The sequence below is a fragment of the Sinocyclocheilus rhinocerous genome, unplaced genomic scaffold, assembly GCF_001515625.1.
Source record: "Sinocyclocheilus rhinocerous isolate Xijiao unplaced genomic scaffold, SAMN03320098_v1.1 scaffold67, whole genome shotgun sequence".
NCBI classification, from domain to species: domain Eukaryota; kingdom Metazoa; phylum Chordata; class Actinopteri; order Cypriniformes; family Cyprinidae; genus Sinocyclocheilus; species Sinocyclocheilus rhinocerous.
The window spans coordinates 27,734-50,108 of NW_015664201.1; the positions used below are offsets into that span (position 1 = coordinate 27,734).

Consider the following 22,375-nt stretch of genomic DNA (forward strand, 5'->3'; position numbering starts at 1 on the left):
GAGAGAGCTTTAAGCGGAGCCGGTCACAACTGGCACATGATTTATTCAGTGCGGGAGGGCGGGGGGTATTAAGGATTAACTCTAAGATTGAAAGCGCCACCTGAACCAGAAAGAGAGCTCAGCTGGTACCTTCCCCACCTACCAGCCACCCCCCGCTCCCCTGCCGTCCCAGAGGCCCCAGGGCGTGTGACTTGAAGGGCCGTTAATTGTCACCAAACACAGCTTTAATCACATTCCCCGGGCCCCCCGCCCTCCGGGGCGTGACTAAACCTCAACCATGCCGCTGACGCGTGCCGTCATTAACACCGGGTCCCATATGTTGTGGACAGTCCTGGCGAGGTCCCACAGGGCTCTGTCCTGGGCCCGCTGCAGAATTGATGTGTCCGGGGATTACACGTCACGCTCTAATGAATAACTAAGTGGATCCACCGCCAAACCGGTGCCGCACTGTTACCCCTCCTCCCCTTTCATTAGTGAAGCTCCGCCCCTAAACCAAACACACCACCTCTGGCACACTTATGCCACGCTTAGCATATGGCGGTCACGCTCAGAGGCGAATAAATAACCTTTCAACTTCCCAGGATGCCCCGTTCCTGTTTTTTCTCCTCCATGTCTCATTCGTCCCCATACCCCCACCAGCCACCACACATTTAATGCTGTCTTGCTGGCAGATTTTTATTGTCCTACTGCTCTGAAGAGAAAAGAGGGAACGTGTGAGTGTGGATGGGTGTGTGAAATAAGGGGGGTGCGAGAAGACTGAATGAGAAGTTGCCATAGCAACGGAGCCACACTGCTCTGCCGCAGTGAAGAAAGACAGAAAGAGAGAGTTGGAAGAGGGAAAATGAGAATGGAGGGGGGAGTGAAGGAGAACAGCGGAGAGAATTTGACAGAATCCCTGCAGTCCGAGGAGGAAGCAGGGAAAGAGAGGTCTAGGACATCGAGAGAAGTCAAAGAGGAGACGGAGTGAGAGTGAATTTGTGTTTGCGTACGTATGACGACAGTTGATGCAGAGGAGGGTCACTTTGTCAGCAGTTGTGGAAAAACTCTGAGACACCAGCAGTTAAGGGGGGAAAAAATTTGGTTTCTCTGTCTTTTTCGACAAAACTGATAGCGCTGAATGTCACTGCCGGTTGCCAGTTGTTTACGTCAATTCGTAACATCGCCAGGGGGAGAATGAGAAAAGTTACACTTGGTTACTATGCTGCATTTTTACTGTTCTGATAACAATCCAATAATGAAAAGACCAAATGTAAACGTCTTCCAATATGCATTCGATAGTAACTCAATCACTCAAATTACTTTCTGAAGATGCAGCTAGACCAAATGTAAATGCACCTGGTTGTTCGGGTAACATTTGTAAACTTTTCCCCCAAACCACACATAATAGGGCAATCACAGATAAGACATGGATGAAGTAAGCACAACTCTAACATTAGTTTCAATATGGGGTTAAGAGAGTGAACAAAATTCCGCTGTTAGCATTAGCGGCATCGCCGAATGCTAATATGTACATATATCATGGGAACAGGGGATCAAATTAATATCAGTATTGCAGAGACAAATTTATATGGCCAAGTGTAAATGAGATATGCATATGCAATCGGACTGCAATCTTATTCCAAATATGTTTGTGTTTTTAATCTTTCATTAAAATGTTGTAACTCATTTCACCTCTGAAACGTTTTTTTTTTGTGTGTGTCTCTATGCACCTTTCAAACCCTCCCTTACAACCACCTGTCAAAGGCCAGTTTTCATGATCTAATCCATTCCTAGTGGATAAAGTTGGGTCCAATCCTACATTTTAATTCTCATTAAATATGCTGTATTCTCAGAAAAAAAAGGTACAGTACCGTTTCAAAAGGTCCACATTTAAACATTATTTACCTCTAAAGGGTGCATTTTAGTACCTTAAAGGTACATAATTGTACCTACAATGTACATATTAGTACCTAAATGGTACATAATGTGGATAGACTTACACTCTGAAAGCTTTAAACACATCTAGTTGTATTGATATTAATAACTGACATTACTAATTGACTATATATGTCTTAATTTTGAGCTCTAACAAAAACTACCTGTTCATCTACCATGGTTCATCTATAGTACCATTACCATCTATCATCTATGGCTACAGTACTTAGTACTTAGACACTAGCAGCAGTTTCTGAAAGATATTTAGTTGATAAGCCATTTTATTTGACACAAATTGTGTGGGTTTGTCGAAATTAATTAAAATCGCTTCTACATTACGTTGAAAACTTTGATTAAACAAGCCCCGTAACCTAGACAGGAAGGCACGGTTTGCCTAAACGCTGCCAGAATGACACCTGTGAGCAGATTCGTCTGAGCAGCAAAGCCTTGAGGAGGGGAGCAAGGCCTGCTGACAGCTGTCTGGAGACACGAGGGCTTTGTTTACCCAGTTGTGAATGTGCATTGCCACTCGAGTGGGTGTACACAGGGATAAAGCAGTGATTGAGTACAACCAGACATTACAGGAGGAAGAGAGACGCACAGTCAGTAATCTGTACTCCTGTCAGGCACAGCACTGCGAAAGACACAAACTTTCTACTAAAATCCAATCAAAGCAGGATTACAGGTGTCCTTGCTGTGACGATAAACATGAGAGTGGAAATCAATTTTTATATTATCATTCTAGACTCAAATTTTCATAAAAAGTGGTTTACAACTCTCTGTAAAGCACTAAATTTGGTCATTCAGTAGGTCTATAATCGCACCAACTGACCTCTTTGCATCCACACAGAAGATAAAAACTGTGTACGAATATGTGAGGACCATAAATAGAAAGCTCTTTACAAGAAACACAATCTTTCCATGCTGCCAAAACAATGCCGGGGAGCAGAAGCCTTCCAGCACAACGGAAGAGACGCGCTTGACCGTGAGTGGTTTCAAAGAGAGAGAGATGATGGGAAGGGTAGAATGGAGAATGAACAATAAAGTGAGAGAGAGAAAGAGAGAGAGAGAGAGAGAGAGAGAGAGACGGGTGCTCTTAAGGACTTGCCTTCAGCTTTCAATTATTGATGGATTCAAAATGCCACCTACTGAATACACCGACTGCATTTACATAAATGAGAATACTCCAGTGTTAGTTGGAATTTGGCCCTATTTTGATTATGCATTCATAATCCAACTGCAATAATCCCATTTAGCAACATTCATATTACAAGAAATCTGAATAAAAGATCCAAAATATGCCTGCATAAATCAGAATTTTGGGTCATGTAAACACCTTATTCCACAGCATTTATTTGAAATGAATATTTTGTTAAATTATAAATGTCTTTACTGTCACTTTTGATCAATTTATAATAATTATAATTATTAGTAAATTACCCTGCAAAATAAATAAAATAAAAATGTATTGTTAAAAATGGAAAAAAAGAAAAGCCAGATTTGCATAGAGGATGCATAAACTTCTTTTCAGAATAAAGATGGACCTTAATTGTAAATATCAGGCAAAACATTAAGTCAAATGTAGAGTGTGAAATTGCAGTGAGAAAAAAGCGATCACTCGCCGTTGAGTGGCACAGTTGTTAATTGGCTGTTACATGTTCCACATGCCGGCGGTGCAGACGGCGGGGGACGCTGTGCTGTTTAACACAGACAGGATCGATGAAGAGAGCAGATGAGATTGAAGAATTAAGTGGCAGTGAGGAGTGAGATGACTGGGCTGGTTGAGAGGGAGGGCCGGTCATACAGGTCCATCCCCGGGGAGGAAAACCATGTCTCTGCAGTCATGCGTGTCCTTCCCCTCCCCCTTTACAAAGTAACAGGGGGTATTTTATATATATATATCAAATCATATTAATAAAATTGCTAATACTACATATTAATAGAATAATGCTAATAATACATATACATACATACAAACATATACACATATATATATATATATATAATCATATTAATATAATTGCTAATAATAATAATAATCTATCTATCTACACTACTGTTCAAAAGTTTGGGGTTGGTAAGATTGGGGTTGAATATGTTTTTGAAAGAATTCTCTTATGTTCACAAAGCCATAATATTTATTTGATCAAAAATGTAGTAAAACAGTAATATTGTGAAATATTATTACAATTTAAAATAGCTGTTTTCAAGTTGAATGGTTGAGAGGGAGGGCCGGTCATACAGGTCCATCCCCGGGGAGGAAAACCATGTCTCTGCAGTCATGCGTGTCCTTCCCCTCCCCCTTTACTGGAGCGCTTGGATCTTCCTCATGTGGGACTATCCCATTCACTTTATGATGGCTGGTTGCCTCACACAGCACTGCACAACACCGCCATCTACTGGCAGAGGCAGAACGGCATTCTCTCCGGCTCAAAGGTGTGGCCAATGCTCTCCAGGCACAGAGCGGCTGGAAAACCTTCTAAGCATCTTCATCTTTAGGCATCTCACACTCACTATGTAAAGGCTGTTCCTAACAGCAAGCAGGAAAATTTATGATGTTTGGATTTGCTTTTAAAATTTTGGATTTCATTTTGAAAAAAATTCAATGGCAGCATCTCCATGCATCTTTTGCTGATATGGAAAGCCCAGAATGCCTTGTGACAAGCTCATCTGATGGTGGCTGGAGTCGAGGGAAATGCTATGTATAAGTATATTTGATTGATTATTGGTTGTTCAGCAACAAGCTAATATCAGACTCAGATGCAATCAACGGTGAGCATCAGTTTGTTGCGTGCTTCCCATGACATGCAGTATTCAATCACAGGTTCTTAATGTGATTTCATTACTTTCTCTTTTTATCAATTTACTTAATGGAGACCAAAAGACAAGATTATTCACCCAAATCAATAAAATTAATTTTGTGACACAAATACTTCAGCCTCTAAATTCTAAAGACAGGTTGTTTGCGACATGGGTCTGTACTTTTGCAATACGTACAGAAGCCCATTTTTGCTACATAAGGAAAATGCTTTGGTAATTCATAATTATTTTATGTGCATTTTCATAAAAAGCCATAATTATATAAAACAAAAAAATATGAGATACTAAGTCAAAATTACAAGATAATTGACAAAAAGTAGAAATTATGACGTCAATTATGACAAAAATGTGTAAAATGGAAATGTAAGGGAAAGTAAAAATTAAGAGATGCTAAGAAAGTTTGAAATTGTTATATAATGCAATTATTACACAAAAAAAATCAACCTCAGAAATCAACCTATATTTTGTATTTTGACTTTTCGGCATGATTATTAGATAAAAAAACATCAATGGAAATTATTAAATTATGAGATAAAGTCAAAATTATTAAATAAAAACATACTAATTCATAATTATGATATACATTTTGGCATTATGAATTAAAAATCATGACTTAGTATGTCACTTTGACCTTTTTTATCTCTTAATTTGGACTTTTTATTTCATGATTATGACTGTTTTCGTAGTATATTTTCGACATTTTATGCCATAATTATGATTTACCAAAGCATTTTTTTTTTATATTGAAGAAATGTTTAAATAACTGAAAACAGTTTTGCCTACAGACAGTCGTGCAAATATATCTACTGTGACGGCTAAATTTCTACCGTTGTGCAGTATGTTCAGTCACGACGTCGGCCCTTGTGCTCATGTTTGGGATCAGTAATTCTGCATGTTGCCTAATGGCACGTTTACACTGACAGCAACTAAATCGCTGGAGGTCGGCATCTCGTCGGACAGTTGTTTGCTAATGGTCGTTTCTATGCGATTGCTGTCTTAAACTTTAACACAGGCGGCTCATGACAGCTGCCCTGTCTGCACTCCCATTGGTGGTTGCTGTATCATCTCTGTGTGCATTTGCATAAAGTTGAACTCAGCCCAACTTTCTGTTTGATGTTTATGACTCAGCAGCTCTTATTGAAAACGGTCATTGCTTATGTAGACAGCAAGCAGCTTTATGTGTGAGTTTGTTTGTATGAGCGTACCTGAGCAGACCAGTTCCTGCTCCATCACCCCACAGCCCAGCACCTCCAACCAGTCTCCCTGGAAGCGCACCTCCATCTCAAAGGAGGGATGTGTGAAAGGGAAGTAGCAGTCCACCCAGCGGATCTCCAAATCTGCAAGACAGAAACAAGCAGATGGAGGAGAGCTGGACAGAGGAAGTGAGGAAAAACAAGTGCGAACATCACAGGATTCCTACCTTCCCCAAAAAGGTGTCGCATGAGGCGCGTGAGAGCCTGTTTCAGATCGAACTCCACAAGTTTGACAGCCTCCAGCGTGTGCGTCTCCTGTTTCTGAGGCGTGCGGCGGCCACCGCTCTCAAACAAAGACAGCTCTTCACCATTCTCCACTCGAGCAAACAGCTATTAGAGAGAGAAATGTTGAAAACAAATGTGTATATTTAATTGCATTCAGAAAGATTACGGTAAGATTTCATCATGACTTCTTTGACACTTGTCCTTGAACAGCCTCTTCATTACAGTCTGGATGCTTTAAATGAACAGCTTTTTCTACAAAGTAGGGAGTTCTGGGAGGTACAGTATAAACTATAGAGGACTGTTTGAAAGGTGAAGTGTTGCTGCTTAAATACTTTCTTCTATCTAAGAAAAATAATTATTCAAATCAACAACACAACAACTTACTTAATTACTCAATTCACTTAATTTAATTCAAGTCTTAAAACTTAAGGTTTTTGAAACCATCCAACGGTTATTTTTTATTTGTATTTTTCTGGAAAATGGACAAAAAAAAAAAAAGCAGTAGTAGTGGTAATAGTATTTATTACCATTATTAATATTAACACATTAACCCTCATAATGTATTAAAAAAAAATCTGCATACTATTTTCGCATTCATTATTCAAGAATCATTATTTTGTAAAACAGTTATAACTTTATTGTTATGCTTTAAGCAGAATATATCTTATTAGAAAAGTATCATTAATGAGAAAATATGAAAAAAAGAATGTTACCTTGTTGTTACCATATTATCACTGCATTTAGCCCCTTTTTTATTCATTAAAAAAACTGAGGAATTTTTTGAAATTTCAAATTACAAATGATGTGATGTGATGAGAACATATCACTGCATAAAATTCATATCATATAATCATACAGTATGAGAATTATCCGTATTTATCAGAATTATCAGTATTAACCCCATTGGAATGAATGAAATTTAATTAAATTCCTTTGTCTTTATAACTCATGATTTCTCAAAAACACTCCAAATTTATGAAACCAACATTTGTATTTCTAACAAAACAACATCAAAACAACACAAACATTACTCTGAAAAGTTATCAAACAAAATACATTAATTTTACGTTCAGATGGAAAAAATTATTAAATTTGCATGCTGCAATGGTTCGTCAACAGAAAAAAAATTCAGTCTCAAAAGTGTATATATTTATTTATTTACAGTTTATATAAGTTTTATATACGTTTTTTTTTTTAACACAAAACGTTTTTTTTTAAAATATAACTTAATAGATAAGCATTTTTGACACATAATTGTACTCCATTCATACATCTACACCTGGGGAAAAAATTTAAAAATAAACAAATGTTTCATTTTTAAAAAATGTAAAAAATATAAATAAATTAAAAATATAAATTATGTTTATTCTGTGGTTCTTAAAGCATTTGCAAAGTTTCATTCCCTTACTAAAAACTATGCGTTTTTTAGAAATGTATCTTTTCCAGGTCAAAACAGACCCAAATGTGTTATAAGGGTTATTATATTAATATATTCATATTTATTATTATTATTTTATTTGTATTAGTTATTTTATTATTAGTTAAGTCCCGCATGTCACCACGAAAGAAAAACACAAATGCAGCATTTATTTGATCAAAAACAGTAAAATAAATAAATGAATGATAATAATAGTAATAATAATGTGAAATATTGCAATTTAAAAAACCTGTTTTCTTATAAAATATTTTAAAATATCATTTATTTCTGTAAAGCTGAATTTTCAGCATCATTACTCCAGTCTTCAGTGTCAAATAATCCTTCAGCGCCGGGCTTTTGTCGTGCAGTGTGAGAGTTAGATTACTGGGATGTCAGATGAGCTCATGCACAAGGGACTTAACCTAAGAAACCTCTGGTGAGATGTGCGGTGCCTGTTCTAACTTGTGACATAGGAAGAGAGGCCCCGTGAGAGAGCTGATGGAAATAGCAGGTGAGAGCTTCATGCCCTCACAAATGCAGACAGAGAAACAGACGCTCACATGGCTTTGCTGCCAGCACACGACACATTAAAGCGGGATCTGGTATCCATCACACAGCGGGCTCAATCCGGGGTGTCATAATACACTGTGGACGTGATTTATGGGGAGTGCAGTGTAATTGAATTAAGGGTGGTTCAATCATCATCGCCCCCCCCTTTGATTTCCTCATTTTGTCTAGTTTTCTCTGTTCCTGACAATCTCTGTCCGTTTTTATTGTTTGTAGCCTCTAAATGAAGTATTGTGGTGGTACAGTGAAGGTTTCAGATGTAATATCATAGTATTGGGTGATTACCTTAATCATGTACCATAGTATTTACATGGTACAGTGCTACTGCCATTGCACATCTACAAAATGTCATAACATTAACCCTAATGCCAAGACCCTTTAGCATGTGCCATTGCTGCACCATGGTATTCCTCATGGTGCAACTATGGCAAATGCTATTCCAATGATATATATTCAAAATAAAACATATGGCACCTTAAAGTAATTTACAAAAAAACCATGGTACACTTATGGTACATTCAAAAAACAAGCCATTCCTGTGGTCTAAAACATGTGGTCCAAATTCTAAAACATGGCATTACCATGATATTTCAGGGTACTTAAAGAATACCACGGTGCAACTACAGCACATGCTATTCCCATGATATATATTCAAAACAAAACATGGTAATATCACGGTACTTCAAAGTAATTAAAAGGAAGCCAAGGTACATCTATGGTACGTTCTAAAACCGTGCAATTCCTGTGGTTCAAAACATGTGGACCAAGCCATAAATCATGGCTATTACCATGGTATTTCATGGTGCTTTAAAGAATACCATGGTACAACTATAGCATATGCAACTCACTTAATATACATTAAAAATATGGTAATATGGTACTTTAAAATAATTTGAAGAAAACCATAGTACATCTTCAAAAAAAACATGCAATTCCAGCCATCCAAACATGTGGTTCTAAAGCATGGTATTTCAGGGTACAAACAGGGTAAGAATACCATGGTACAACTATGGCACATGCTATTCCCATGATATATATTCAATACAAAACATGGTATTAATATAATACCATGGTACATTTATGGAACATTCAAAAATGTGCAATTCCTGTGGTCCAAAACATGTGATCTAAGTCCTAAAACATGGTATTAAAGAACACCATGGTGCAACTATGGCACATGGTATTCCCGTGATATATAAAACACAGTAATATCATGGTACTTTGAAGTAATTCAAAGAAAACCATGGTAAATATATGGTACACATTCAAAGAAAATTATGCAATTCCACTGGTCCAAAACATGTGGTCCTAAAGCATGGCATTACCATGGTATTTCTGGGTACTTTAAATAATACCATAGTACAGCTATGGCTCATGCTATTTTCATAATATTTATTCAAAATAAAATATGGTAATATTATGGTACTTTGAAGTCATTCAAAGAAACCCATGGTATATCTTTAAAAAATGTGCAATTCCAGTCATCCAAAACATGTGGTCCTAAAACATAGTATTACCATGGTGTTTCAGGGTACTTTAAACAATACCATTGTGCAATTTATGATATATGTTAAAAGAATCATTCTATTCCCATGTTATATATCCAAATATATGGCATTACCATAATATTCCTAGAAATTTCAAAGAATAGCACAATGTCACTTACAAAAATGTATTGTGACATCCATGGTAATACCATGATACATGAATTTCAGTACCATGGTATATTTCAAAATACACTGTACCATGGTACTTTCATGTTTTTTTTTCTTCTTTCGGACACATACCATGGTAGTGTCGTGATATTCTTGGAAGTACATTAAAGTACATACACTTGGTATACAACATGGTATTACCATGACAGACCAAGGTACTTCACAGAATACCATGGTACAACTATGATGCATGTTGACAGAGCCATGATATTACCTTAATTTACGCATAAAACATTGTATTATTATGGTATTTTATGGTAATTTACTGTAAATAATGGTAAGACTGGCACTTTTAATGAACAAAAAAAACATGTCCAAAAAACATGGCACAACCACAGATTCTCTTACAAAAAAAAAAGTACCATGGTACTATCATGTTTTTTTGGACATATGGTAGTATCATGATATTCCTGGAAGTACACTGCAGTACATACACTTAAAAACAACAACATGGTATCACCATGGTAGACCTAGATATTTCATAGTATACCATGGTACAAGTATAGTGCATGTTGAAAGAACCTTGTCTTACCATGGTATTCAAAGATAATTTACTTCAAATAATGGTAAGACTGGTATGTTTAATAAAGAAACTTGTGGGGAAAAAATCATGGTAGTACCAATCATTTGTGTAACTTTTGCGACTGTCCATTCCAGTTGCCCTATTTAGGAGGTTCTGTAATATGTGGGCATCTTTCTTTTCCTTTCCTTGTTTGGCCTCTCTATTAAGTCACATGCTTTCATCCTCATCCATCCCCACTCGTTCTTTCTCCCTCCCTCATCCCTCTCTCCTTCTCTCAGAGAGCATTTAGCGGGCTGCAGTTTTGGCTCAGGTGCGGGATGTTCTGAGGACACGGGAGAGCAGGGCTGTATTTATCCCAGACTAACAGTTTTTATTTCTCTCGGCCCAGGGCAAATATTTGCTTTGGCCAAGCAATATTTTATGAGGCTAAAACAAAAGACAGACTCATTTTTTTCCTCCCATCTCATCACTCTTTTTCTCTGGATCCAGTGAGTGGCACAAAATAGAGACAATGTCACTCTGAGAGACTTATGCACTCTCAGGTACATGCATACTGTCAAGACTAAAAGCATTAAGAGAAGCTGCAGGTACAAAGAGAGTGTGTAGCACCGCAGTGTCATTGCAGTAAGGCAGTGCTCAAGATGCTGCTCCAGTTAAGACCTCGCTTTTACACCATGATTCAGGGAGTGTATCAGCGGTTTCCACCACTGAATAAAAAATAAATAAGGTAATTGTAACTTTTTATCTCACAATTCTGACTTTTTTCTCACAATTTTTCCAATTAGACTTTTTTCTCAGAACTGCGTGACGTTAACTCGCAATTTCGAGAAATAAAGTCACAATTCTGAGAAATAAAGTCAGGATTGCAAAAATGTAAACTCGCAATTGCGAGAAATAAAGTCGCAATTCTGAGAAATAGTCAGAATTGCTAAATTGTAAACACGTAATTTCGAGAAATAAAGACGCAATTCTGAGAAATAAAGTCAGAATTGCAAAAATGCAAACTCGCAATTTCGAGAAAAAGTCGCAATTCTGAGAAATAAAGTCAGAATTGCAAAAATGCAAACTCGCAATTTCGAGAAAAAGTCGCAATTCTGAGAAATAAAGTCAGAATTGCAAAAATGCAAACTCGCAATTTCGAGAAAAAGTCGCAATTCTGAGAAATAAAGTCAGAATTGCAAAAATGCAAACTCGCAATTTCGAGAAAAAGTCGCAATTCTGAGAAATAAAGTCAGAATTGCAAAAATGCAAACTCGCAATTTCGAGAAAAAGTCGCAATTCTGAGAAATAAAGTCAGAATTGCAAAAATGCAAACTCGCAATTTCGAGAAAAAGTCGCAATTCTGAGAAATAAAGTCAGAATTGCAAAAATGTAAACTCGCAATTCTGAGAAATAAAGTCAGAATTGCAAAATTGTAAACATGTAATTTCGAGAAATAAAGTCACAATTCTGAGAAATAGTCAGAATTGCAAAATTGTAAACACGTAATTTCGAGAAATAAAGATGCAATTCTGAGAAATAAAGTCAGGATTGCAAAAATGTAAACTAGCAATTGCGAGAAATAAAGTCGCAATTCTGAGAAATAAAGTCAGGATTGCAAAAATGCAAACTCGCAATTTCGAGAAAAAGTCGCAATTCTGAGAAATAAAGTCAGAATTGCAAAAATGTAAACTCGCAATTTCAAGAAATAAAGTCACAATTCTGAGAAATAAACACGCAATAAAGTCAGAATTGTGAGATGCAAAATCACAATTGTAAGAAAATAGTCTGTCTCACAATTGGAAGAAATTAAATTCAGAATTGCAAGATTAAAACTTGAACTCGGAACTGCGAGTTTACAGTATCAAGAAATAAAGTCACAATTCTGAGAAATAAACGCAATAAAGTCAGAATTGTGAGATGCAAAATCACAATTGTAAGAAAATAGTCTGTCTCACAATTGGAAGAAATTAAATTCAGAATTGCAAGATTAAAACTTGAACTCGGAACTGCGAGTTTACAGTATATCTCGCAATGCTGACTTTAGAACTCGAAATACTGAGGAAAAAAAGTCAGAATTACAAGTTTGTATCACGCATTTCTGAGGGGGAAAAAGTCAGAAGTGTGACATATAAACTCGCGAGTGTGAGGAAAAAAAGTCTGTGAGATAAAAAGTCACAATTATCTTTTTTTTAATTTTTTTTATTCAGTGGCGGAAACGGGCTTCCATATAAGTTTGTGTTAAATAAAACTTTGCATTATAAAATTGTAATTATAACATCTAGATCTTTAAACCTAGACAAAGAGTGGGGCTTTGAGGACGCAGTACCGTGGTACTAACATGGTATTCTTGGAAGAACTGTGGAGTATGTAAAGCAAATACATTTCCCAGGTTTATGTGAAATGAGGCATCATTTCACATGACATAAATTTCAACTGTATTCTTATTCGCATTTAAATTTGTCAGATCTGTAACAGGTTGCTGAAAAGACATCATTACATAAAGCCTGGGAAATGTGGCATATAAAAGGTAAAAAATAAAAACACTCAGAAGATGTGTCTCTACTGGTTAAATACACATTTCACCACAAAAGCAGTAATATTTGACATTGACTGAGTTAATAAAAGCCAGAAGGCACAGCAGTGCTCACTGGGTCTCATTATACTGACGGTCATGTTTTTGGCCTTGCAGTTCTCACTGCAGTTTTACTTTAACAGCTAAATTCATCCATTTGTGACTTCAGGGTTTGTGCAGTGCCTTAGTGAAATGCAAATGTACCAACAACAGCTGCGGGGCAATCATGATTTATTAGAGCAGAGGCGATAATGATGACCGGGGTCTGAGAATTATCATAAATGATATGAAATCCTAAATTTGTCCTGATCCATTGATAATGTTGCTAACCTGAAGTAGCCCAAATCTCAGTGAGTCTGTGAGTCAGCCCACACACAGCTCGTTTCCAACACGAAGAAGGCAAAAGTGCCGCCACCAAGCGTTTGTTTGTACACAGTAATTACCAACTTAGTGTGGTGGCAAAATGGAACAGTGGGGCTTTGTACTCAACAACAACAAAAAAGTTATATTTTCACACAGTATCTATACGTTAAAGGAATAGTTCACCCAAAAAGCCCTCAGGCGATCCAAAATGTAGATGAGTCTGTTTTGGAGGAATGTAGCATTGCATCACTTGCTCACCAATGGGTCATCTGCAGTGAATGGGTGCCGTCAGAATGAGAGTCCAAACAGCTGATAAAAACATCACAATAATCCACACCACTCCAGTCCATCAATTCACATCTGGAGAAGAGAAAAGCTGTGTGGTTGTAAAAAAAACAAATCCATAATTAAGGCATTTTTAACTTTAAACTGTTGCTTCCAGCAAAATATGAGACCATAATCCATAATAACGCTTCCTCCAGTGAAAAAGTGTAATCCACACCACTCCAGTCCATCAATTCACATCTGGAGAAGAGAAAAGCTGTGTGGTTGTAAAAAAAAACAAATCCATAATTAAGGCATTTTTAACTTTAAACTGTTGCTTCCAGCAAAATATGAGACCATAATCCATAATAACGCTTCCTCCAGTGAAAAAGTCAATCTCCTGTTGTCTCTCACTTCAAAATCCACCCACATATTTGTTTAGAGCTGTTGTGACTTGTAAACGGTGCTTGATCTGTGCAGATTTCTCTCCTGATTCAGCGACTTTTTCACCAGAGAAAGCAATATTACGGATAGAGGACTCATATTTTAGCTGGAAGCAAAGGTTTGAAGTAAAAACATTTCAATGATGGATTTGTTTCTTACAAATGCACAGTTTTTGGTTTCTCCAGATGTGAACTGATGGACTGGAGTGCTGTGGATTACTTATCAGCTGTTTGGACTCTCATTCTGACGGCACCCATTCACTGCAGATTGGTGAGCAAGTGATGGAATGCTACATTTCTTCAAATCTGTTCTGATGAAGAAACAAACTCATCTACATATTGGATGGCCTCAGGGTGAGTACATTTTCAGCAAATGTTAATTTTGGGGTGAACTATTCCTATTTTAAGGCCATAAACACTGGTCCTGGATAAATTTGTCTTCTCACTACTTATTTTGGTTTGAGGTGAGACAGGGAAACCTGTAGATCTGGCCAACATCATGTTCTAAATACTACAGCAACAGTCCGAATGGGCGTGTGAGAAGAAGGAACAGTCTTCTAGCACAGAAGACAAACGTCTGTATTAATTAGACCTGGCGAGCGGGCGCAGAGGTTAATGAAGTCAGTCTCATGTTCTTCTATCTGGTCACATCTGCTGCTCAGTGTGTGCTGAAGAGTCAAAGGTCATTCATCCACCTGCGACAACTCAGCATGCATTCAGCAAGATATACAATATTTACCCTCATCTGAAAGACTTTTCTCAAGAGTTCCAACTTTGCTGCAAAGTCGAGAACTGGAGAACCTTGTCATACTCCAGTTTGATGAGTTTATGGTTCCTCTGGCACATGCGGTAAACTTGAAATATGTGTGGAGGGAATGCAACGAAACTAGAAATATTAACTGCAACCAAAAATTCTGGACACTGTATATATGAAATATATCTATTAACATGTTAAAATTAGGTCTCTCAAAATTATTTATTTCAATTACGCTACACAATGTGACTGAATTGCAAAAGTCATTGAAAAATCACGGATGTTTTATATTTTGGATGAAACCTGATTTTATTTTAAAATTTGTGGTGGCTGAAATGTTGCTGCAGCCCTATTGGAATTGATTTCTGAATGTTTTGCAGTAGTTCAGTAGACTGAATGAAGTAAAACAGTAGCACTGCTTAGCTGAAATGCTCAGATGATGCCACTGTCATGCTGCCAAACAAGCCGTTATAAAGGGGTGTAGACACAAAAACAGACAGAGCTCAACGGAACTGAAGTAGACACAAAATGCAGGAGTCTCAAGATGTGTTTTTAGCACCCAGGCTTGTCGCTACTCACAAGAGATTCCAGATCACAGACACATTTCTTTCTTAAGCTCTTTTATAGCATAAAAAACCCCTCCACCATTATAATTATTTTATACCAAATCAAACAAAACAAAAATGCTTCCCACTCATTGCATCTCTTTTATACCAAACCAAACCAATAAATAAATCAATACAAAAAATAATGCTCCCCCACAGTGCTGGGTAGTAACAGATTATATTTAATCTAGATTATGTCATTAGATTCCAAAAATTATGCACTTGTAATTTGTTTACATTACGTTTTAAAATGCTCATAATCAGATTATAGTTACTTTTTTGTAGATTACATGATTACAAATTATTCATACAATGCCAGTAAATTATTCATAATTTATTCTGAATAATAAATCCCCCCTTATTTTTGGATCATGTGATGCAGGCATTCCCAAACTTTTTGTCAGACAAATCCCTTTGACCTAAAACATTTACCCCCTGAGATTTAAAGTTATCACTTCAATAATTTGACAAGACATCTGCATGTTCTCTGATGTCGGTTAATGGTCACCCATTCCATTCTCTTTATTAGTTTTTTAAATAACAATAACCCCATTCAAATTCATTAATTAATTAAATATGCCTCCACCGTTTCAATAAACATTCAATACTTTTTTAAGATATTTGTGCTGCCACCAGCTTTTTGATTGGCATTCATTTCAAAACTCACACTGATGTGCTGCACACCAAAAGTTGAACTATTTTTAGCTTGACATGCCATCTTAAAAACAGTCTTGACATGAGATGCAGCAAACCCTGATGCACCTGCCAAAGACATCTGTCTGACGCATACATAAATAGACCATCAATTAAAAAGATAACCCAGACAAGTGAAGAATGTGTCCTATGTGTTACATTATCTATATACAGTATCTATATCTATATTCTTGAAGCAGACTTGAAATAAACTTAATAACCGCTAGCTGCTAATAGCAGGTGCTCATCACTGTGAAGTCGTCATTCCTACATTTACTTAGTGCAACCCAATGAACTTGAGTGTGATACAAAAGAATGCAGTCGGTATACGGTTAGTCTTATTGAAAGTGAAAGTGAAAAGTGACGTGACATGTGGCCAAGTATGGTTTGCGCATCTGACCCAGCTTCTTTTAAACATCAAAAACCCAAATGCCGCTGAGAGCTTTTCACAAACATGATACAGGGGATCTATTGGCGAGCAACCAAAGTCGTAGCTGAAGGCTTGTAATTCTGTAACTTCTGTGTGAAGCAGCCAATCCTGTATTCTCAGAGACGTGGAATTGTCTCTGTCCGTGTTCGCCTCACCATACATCAACTAATTCGTTAGCTTCAACAAGATACATAAGCAGACAGTGTGAAGCCAGATGCAGTTTTGTGTGATTTAGTCCAACTTAGTTAAAATCCCCAGCAAGAAACATAACTCAAACTCACAGTTTGCAAATATACTTAAAGGGATAGTTCACCCTCTTAAACCTAAAGGGATGATTCTTACTCCAGGCTGAACTCAAAAGTTGGCAGCCCTGTTTGAAGTAAGTTGAAGTTTTAGGTTTCCTGAACATTTACAAAATTCACAGTATAAGTTAATGTTAGATTTTTCACTACAACCGCTGGTTAATCAGATGGTAGAAATACAGGTAAGTTCCAATAGACTAACATTTGAAGTTACGGTAGGCATGTATCTAATGTGGGGTAATGTGAAGTAAGCAGCAACCGTAGGATTTATTCATGCTTTTTTTTATGCCAGGTTGGAGTTATACACTGATTTTCTGTCATGGTCTATGGACCCCTCCGCGACTGACCCCTAGATGACACAGTTCACACGGATCCACGAAAATGACTAAAAACTATTATTATGCTTGTATCTGTATTATGCTTGCCAGGCCAGTAGTTGGCGATGTCACTTTGTAAAGAAACACTACGCGCTTTCGCACATACCTGTAGACTGAACATGTGATATGCATACGCATGACGTGTCTGTTTTCACAATTTCGTGTTTTCAAAACGTACCTGGAGACAATAATGGTACAGTTTTCAAAAACTTGCACTTTGAAACCTGTTTTCAAAAGTTTTGCGTTTTCAGGCCCCAAAATACCATTTGCATGTTCGTAAAAGGATTGTGTATCGCAGTGACTGTAACGGATGATGTGCATTATGGTGCATTCAGGTCCTACTGGGAAGTTCATATTCACAAATTGGTCATAATTATGTCGTCAGGTGCATTCAAGTCATTTGATCAGGACAAGATGGCGATGTACAATTAATACAACAGAAAATTATTTGCAAGATTTTTTTTTTTTTTGAACTCTACTACTTCTACAAAATGATAAGTAAAGAAATGTGCATTCGTTTTGCTTTTGCTTTTTTTATAGTTTGTAAATTGAAACATTATTTATTTTATCGTAATTTATCGTACCTTTTTGCTTTGTACATGCAACTTAGATAGCAATATCTAATATCAAAATAATAATAATTTCATTTATTGCAACAAATTTACCATCAGTAAAGATGCTGCATTGATTGCATCCGACATGTTTTCTCACTGACACTCCACCAAAGAAACTCTGGGCTTACAGGTGCAATATGTAATATTAAAAGTTAGCGGTTGAAATGGGCACTGCAGTCTGCGTTTTAATAAGTCTCTGATCATAGAGTTTTTTTTTAGATTGATGCCGAGGCTTTTTAGGTTGGGTAGAATCTGCAACCTTTGACCCAGTTCATTTGCTGGCTTCCATGGCTGCAATACGTTGAGTTTTCTGCCAACTCGCAACCCGAGGTGTCAAAATTAGGGATGCTCATTTCGGTTATTTTTCCTAACCGACAACCGACGCTCGTTAACCGATTATTAACCGTTAACCGACAAGATTATTTTAAATTCGAATTTAATTAAATTAGAAAGGATAAGTGTCTGTGACCCGTTAAAAATACTAACATTTGTTTCCCGGAGATTAATTTTACCTATAGTAAAATCTGTGCCGTTAAGCCTTATCACCGTACCGCCGCGAATTATGTTATGCAAACCATTTTGTTTTGGATATTGGAACGCGAGTGAAGTAGGCTACATAATAAATAATATTTTGGCATTCAAATACATCGCGAATACGGAAACATTTGATTTTCAAGTTTCAAGTTTTTGTGTCGAATGAGAGACGCAACGTTGGTTTCAGTTTCGTTTTAGCCTAAATTAATTTGTTTTGGCTTGTCGTTTAGCTATAGCTTCTTATATTTTTAATTCTTGTTCTTTTCTAAATACTGTCAATTGAAAGGCTTTGTTGTGGAGTGAGGAGAACTAAAATAGCCTAGCTATGTTTACAGTGTTTATTATAATGTTTGTAAACATTTCGTGTCGGCATTTCTGAATGACATAATAAAATGCGACTTAGACGCGACTTATGTTTTTTTTTTCCTCTAAAAAACGTATTATTTATAAGCGTAGCGTATTTCAACCATGCAGCAACCCTTTTTAAATATTTTGATAAATTACTAAAAAAATTTTAAAAAATAAATGACTTTTTAAACCGTTTAACTGATTGTATTAATCGGTCAAAATTCTTCACGGTCGGTTACCGGTTAACCGGTTAAAATGAACATCCCTAGTCAAAATACTATTGGGTAAATTGGCAGTGGGCAGAGTCACACACAGAACAAAACAAAAACAGACATTCTGACACGGATTGCACATTCCAAAGTAGAATAACTGGCTGTAGCATTGTTTTTCAGAGAAACAACTATGTGAATTTAGCATGTTTCTGCAAACATATTAAGGCATTTTTATGCTTTAGTACAGTCAAACAGCACCTTTAAAAAAAGTTCAGAGTTTCCCACTTGGAATAATGACTTTGTGGTGGCATTCATGTGCTTTTCCTGCGGCTGTGTGCGGAGTGAGTCAGGTTCAGGCAAGGCCTCTCTGGAGCCATAATTCACAGGACTCTCGCCTTCAGACAGCGGATGCCACCACAGCACTCAAGCACCACTCCAAGAACTATCAGAGACTCTGCCAAACACACTCACACATGACCTGGCACGCGCACACACACACACACACACACACGCTCGCTTGCAGGCGTCAGTCAGTGTCACCTGCTTTGGGAATAGTGTGGATGGCAAGCGATCTTTAATTAGTGGAGAAAAACAAAGAGAGAGAGAGAGCGCAAGTGCACTGCAGCAAACACTCCTAAACACTACGTAGCGCTGTAAGATCAGCTCAGGTTTTAGGGTGCTCCGAACATCACATGCGCTCCTACTTTTGGATAAATTTCGTAACGCAGACACTGCAGTGTCATAAATCTTAATCCAGCGATGGCTCAATCTCTTCTATCATGACATATTTCAGAGGGAACTACAGAATCAGGCTTTCTGTACGATAACCCTTGTCACTGAGCTTGTCCCTGTTCATAAATTCTCAGCTCAATGTGTAGTATAGACAGATGGCGACGCTGCTTGGCGTCTAATTGTGATATATTGTACTCATTACCAATATGCAAAGTTTAAGGTGCAATTGTGTGACGATGCAGGGGTCCGTTATTAATTGCATTACAATTGCATGGGATTTTAGGCCTCTCACAAGTAAAAGAAAAAAAGCTAAATAAAAAAAAACTTGACGTGATAACCTTTGGAAACACAAGACTACCATTTTGGGCAAAAAGCCATACAGTGCATCCGAAATCACGTACTGAGTAGGTACTAAATTTGAAGTTCAACCTACTTTGCAACTGTTAAAAAGTATGTTGTATATAGTATGAATATGGGAAGTATGAAGGAAAATGTTGTTACTGTCACATGACCTTCACTGCCATTCATAAATACCCTCCTGTGGCCTCATGGGATAGACTGCGCATTTCAGAATCCAGGCGGAAGTAGTAGGTCATCCAGGTACTTTCTGAATACTGTGAATTCGGACATACTACTTTTTTGGCGTACTATTTTTCACATACTATATAGTAGGGAAGTATTCGATTTCAGATGCAGCAATAGAGTGTATTTTGAACAGTACAGTAAACAACATTTTAGCAACTGCACAGCAACATGCTACAAACCACTCAGAACACCATAGAAACACCCTACACTCTTAAAAGTAAAAGTCCCAAAATGTTTTTTTTTCCCAGCAATGCCATAGAAGAACTATTTTTGGTTCCCAAAAGAACCTGCCAGTGAACAGTTCATAAAAGAACCTTTTTTTCCACTATAAAGAACACTTTGTGCAATGGAAAGGTTCTGTGAATGTTAAAGGTTCTTCACGGCACCATAAATGCCAATTTAGAACCTTTATTTTTAAGACTGTAGGATGGTGGCGCCAAGTTTTGTTCAGGTAAATCAGCACTTATATCCAATGTAAAAATCTAGTCTGCAATATAGACCATAAAAATTTTTTTTATAAAAATATATGTAAATATAGGGCAGCCTACTGGTTCGGTACAGGTCTCATGCTTTCATGACACTGGATTATAATTCCAATGGCATTGAGAATCAGATGGCATGACATTTATTTTCCCTCCTGCTCTGGTCCCCATGCTATTTTGAGAGAGCCAGGCTGGCGTGGACGTTGTTTCAGGCCTGATTGGCCTGCGAGTGTTGAGTCACTGTGGGCACAAGCGGATCCATGCAGAGCCAGGTCACCCTCAAATGAGCTGGCATCACAGAAAGGTCCAATGGGCAGCAAACAGAATCACTAATGTGAGAGAGTATACAACAGGTCATACTGAGAGAACTGCTGCCAATGGCATATTCTGCATCTGCTGACTGCTGTCTGATACCTAGCAGAACGTCCCAGCTCCTTGGAATGTTACTTTTAAAAGCAACATGCTACATTATTGTGTTAAGTCTAACAATTAACTAAACACATTTATGAAAAGTAATGCATTGCCTAGCATTGTGTAAGAACAGAACAGAAGCGCTAGGCTTAAATTCGAAGTGTTGTATTTTGTTGTACACAAAACACAACTTGGATTCTAGATGACTGTTTATTATAATGGGAGCAATTTCATTGTGCTGCTCGTTCATAGTTTAGACAAGGTGTCACATAGATGCAAAGAGCTCTAACATATCTGGAGAAAGCTGTTTGCATTTCCACTCATCTCAAAGACAGCTGTTCTAGTTGCTGCCACTTCATGTTGTGAAGGCAGCTTTTTCGAAATACTTTAACATGAGCAATGCAATGCAATGAAATGCAATTAAATGCAATGCAATAAAATAAAAAATAAAAATAAAAATAAAAATAAAAATAAAAATAAAACAATTAAATGAAAATAAAAAATAAAAATAAAAATAAAAATAAAAATAAAAATAAATAAATAAAATAAAAAAAATAAAAAATATAAATAAATAAATAAAATAAAATAAATAATAAAATAAAATAAAATTAAATAAAAATAAAATAAAATAAAATAAAATAAAATAAAATAAAATAAAATAAAATAAAATAAAATAAAATAAAATAAAATAAAATAAAATAAAATAAAATAAAATAAAATAAAATAAAATAAAATAAAATAAAATAAAATAAAATAAAATAAAAACTTCTGGTTATGAAAGGGGAGGAAATGGGAAGTGCATATTTTAGTTAAAACACCTAAATGAAATTAAATTAAATAAAACAAAATAAAATAAAATAAAATAAAAAAGCACCAAAATGAAATCATTTAAAACAAAACAAAACAAAAAATAAAATAAAATAAAATAAAATAAAAACTTCTGGTTATGAAAGGGGAGGAAATGGGAAGTGCATATTTTAGTTAAAACACCTAAATGAAATTAAATTAAATAAAACAAAATAAAATAAAATAAAATAAAAAAGCACCAAAATGAAATCATTTAAAACAAAACAAAACAAAAAATAAAATAAAATAAAATAAAATAAAATAAAATAAAATAAAATAAAATAAAATAAAATAAAATAAAATAAAATAAAATAAAAACTTCTGGTTATGAAAGGGGAGGAAATGGGAAGTGCATATTTTAGTTAAAACACCTAAATGAAATTACATTAAAT

The 22,375-nt window shown here is 36.3% G+C and overlaps 1 protein-coding gene across 1 annotated transcript in view; it reads right to left on the reverse strand.

Moving 5' to 3' along the window:
* The window catches only part of LOC107729916 (phenylalanine--tRNA ligase, mitochondrial), a 57,883-nt gene that overhangs the window by 26,451 nt on the left and 9,057 nt on the right, over positions 1 to 22,375 (reverse strand). The window contains exons 2-3 of the mRNA XM_016540653.1: positions 6,155 to 6,317; positions 5,940 to 6,071 (exon numbers count right to left, since the gene is read on the reverse strand). Of these exons, the coding sequence (XP_016396139.1) occupies positions 5,940 to 6,071; positions 6,155 to 6,317 (295 nt within the window). The remainder of the gene's footprint in view (positions 1 to 5,939; positions 6,072 to 6,154; positions 6,318 to 22,375) is intronic.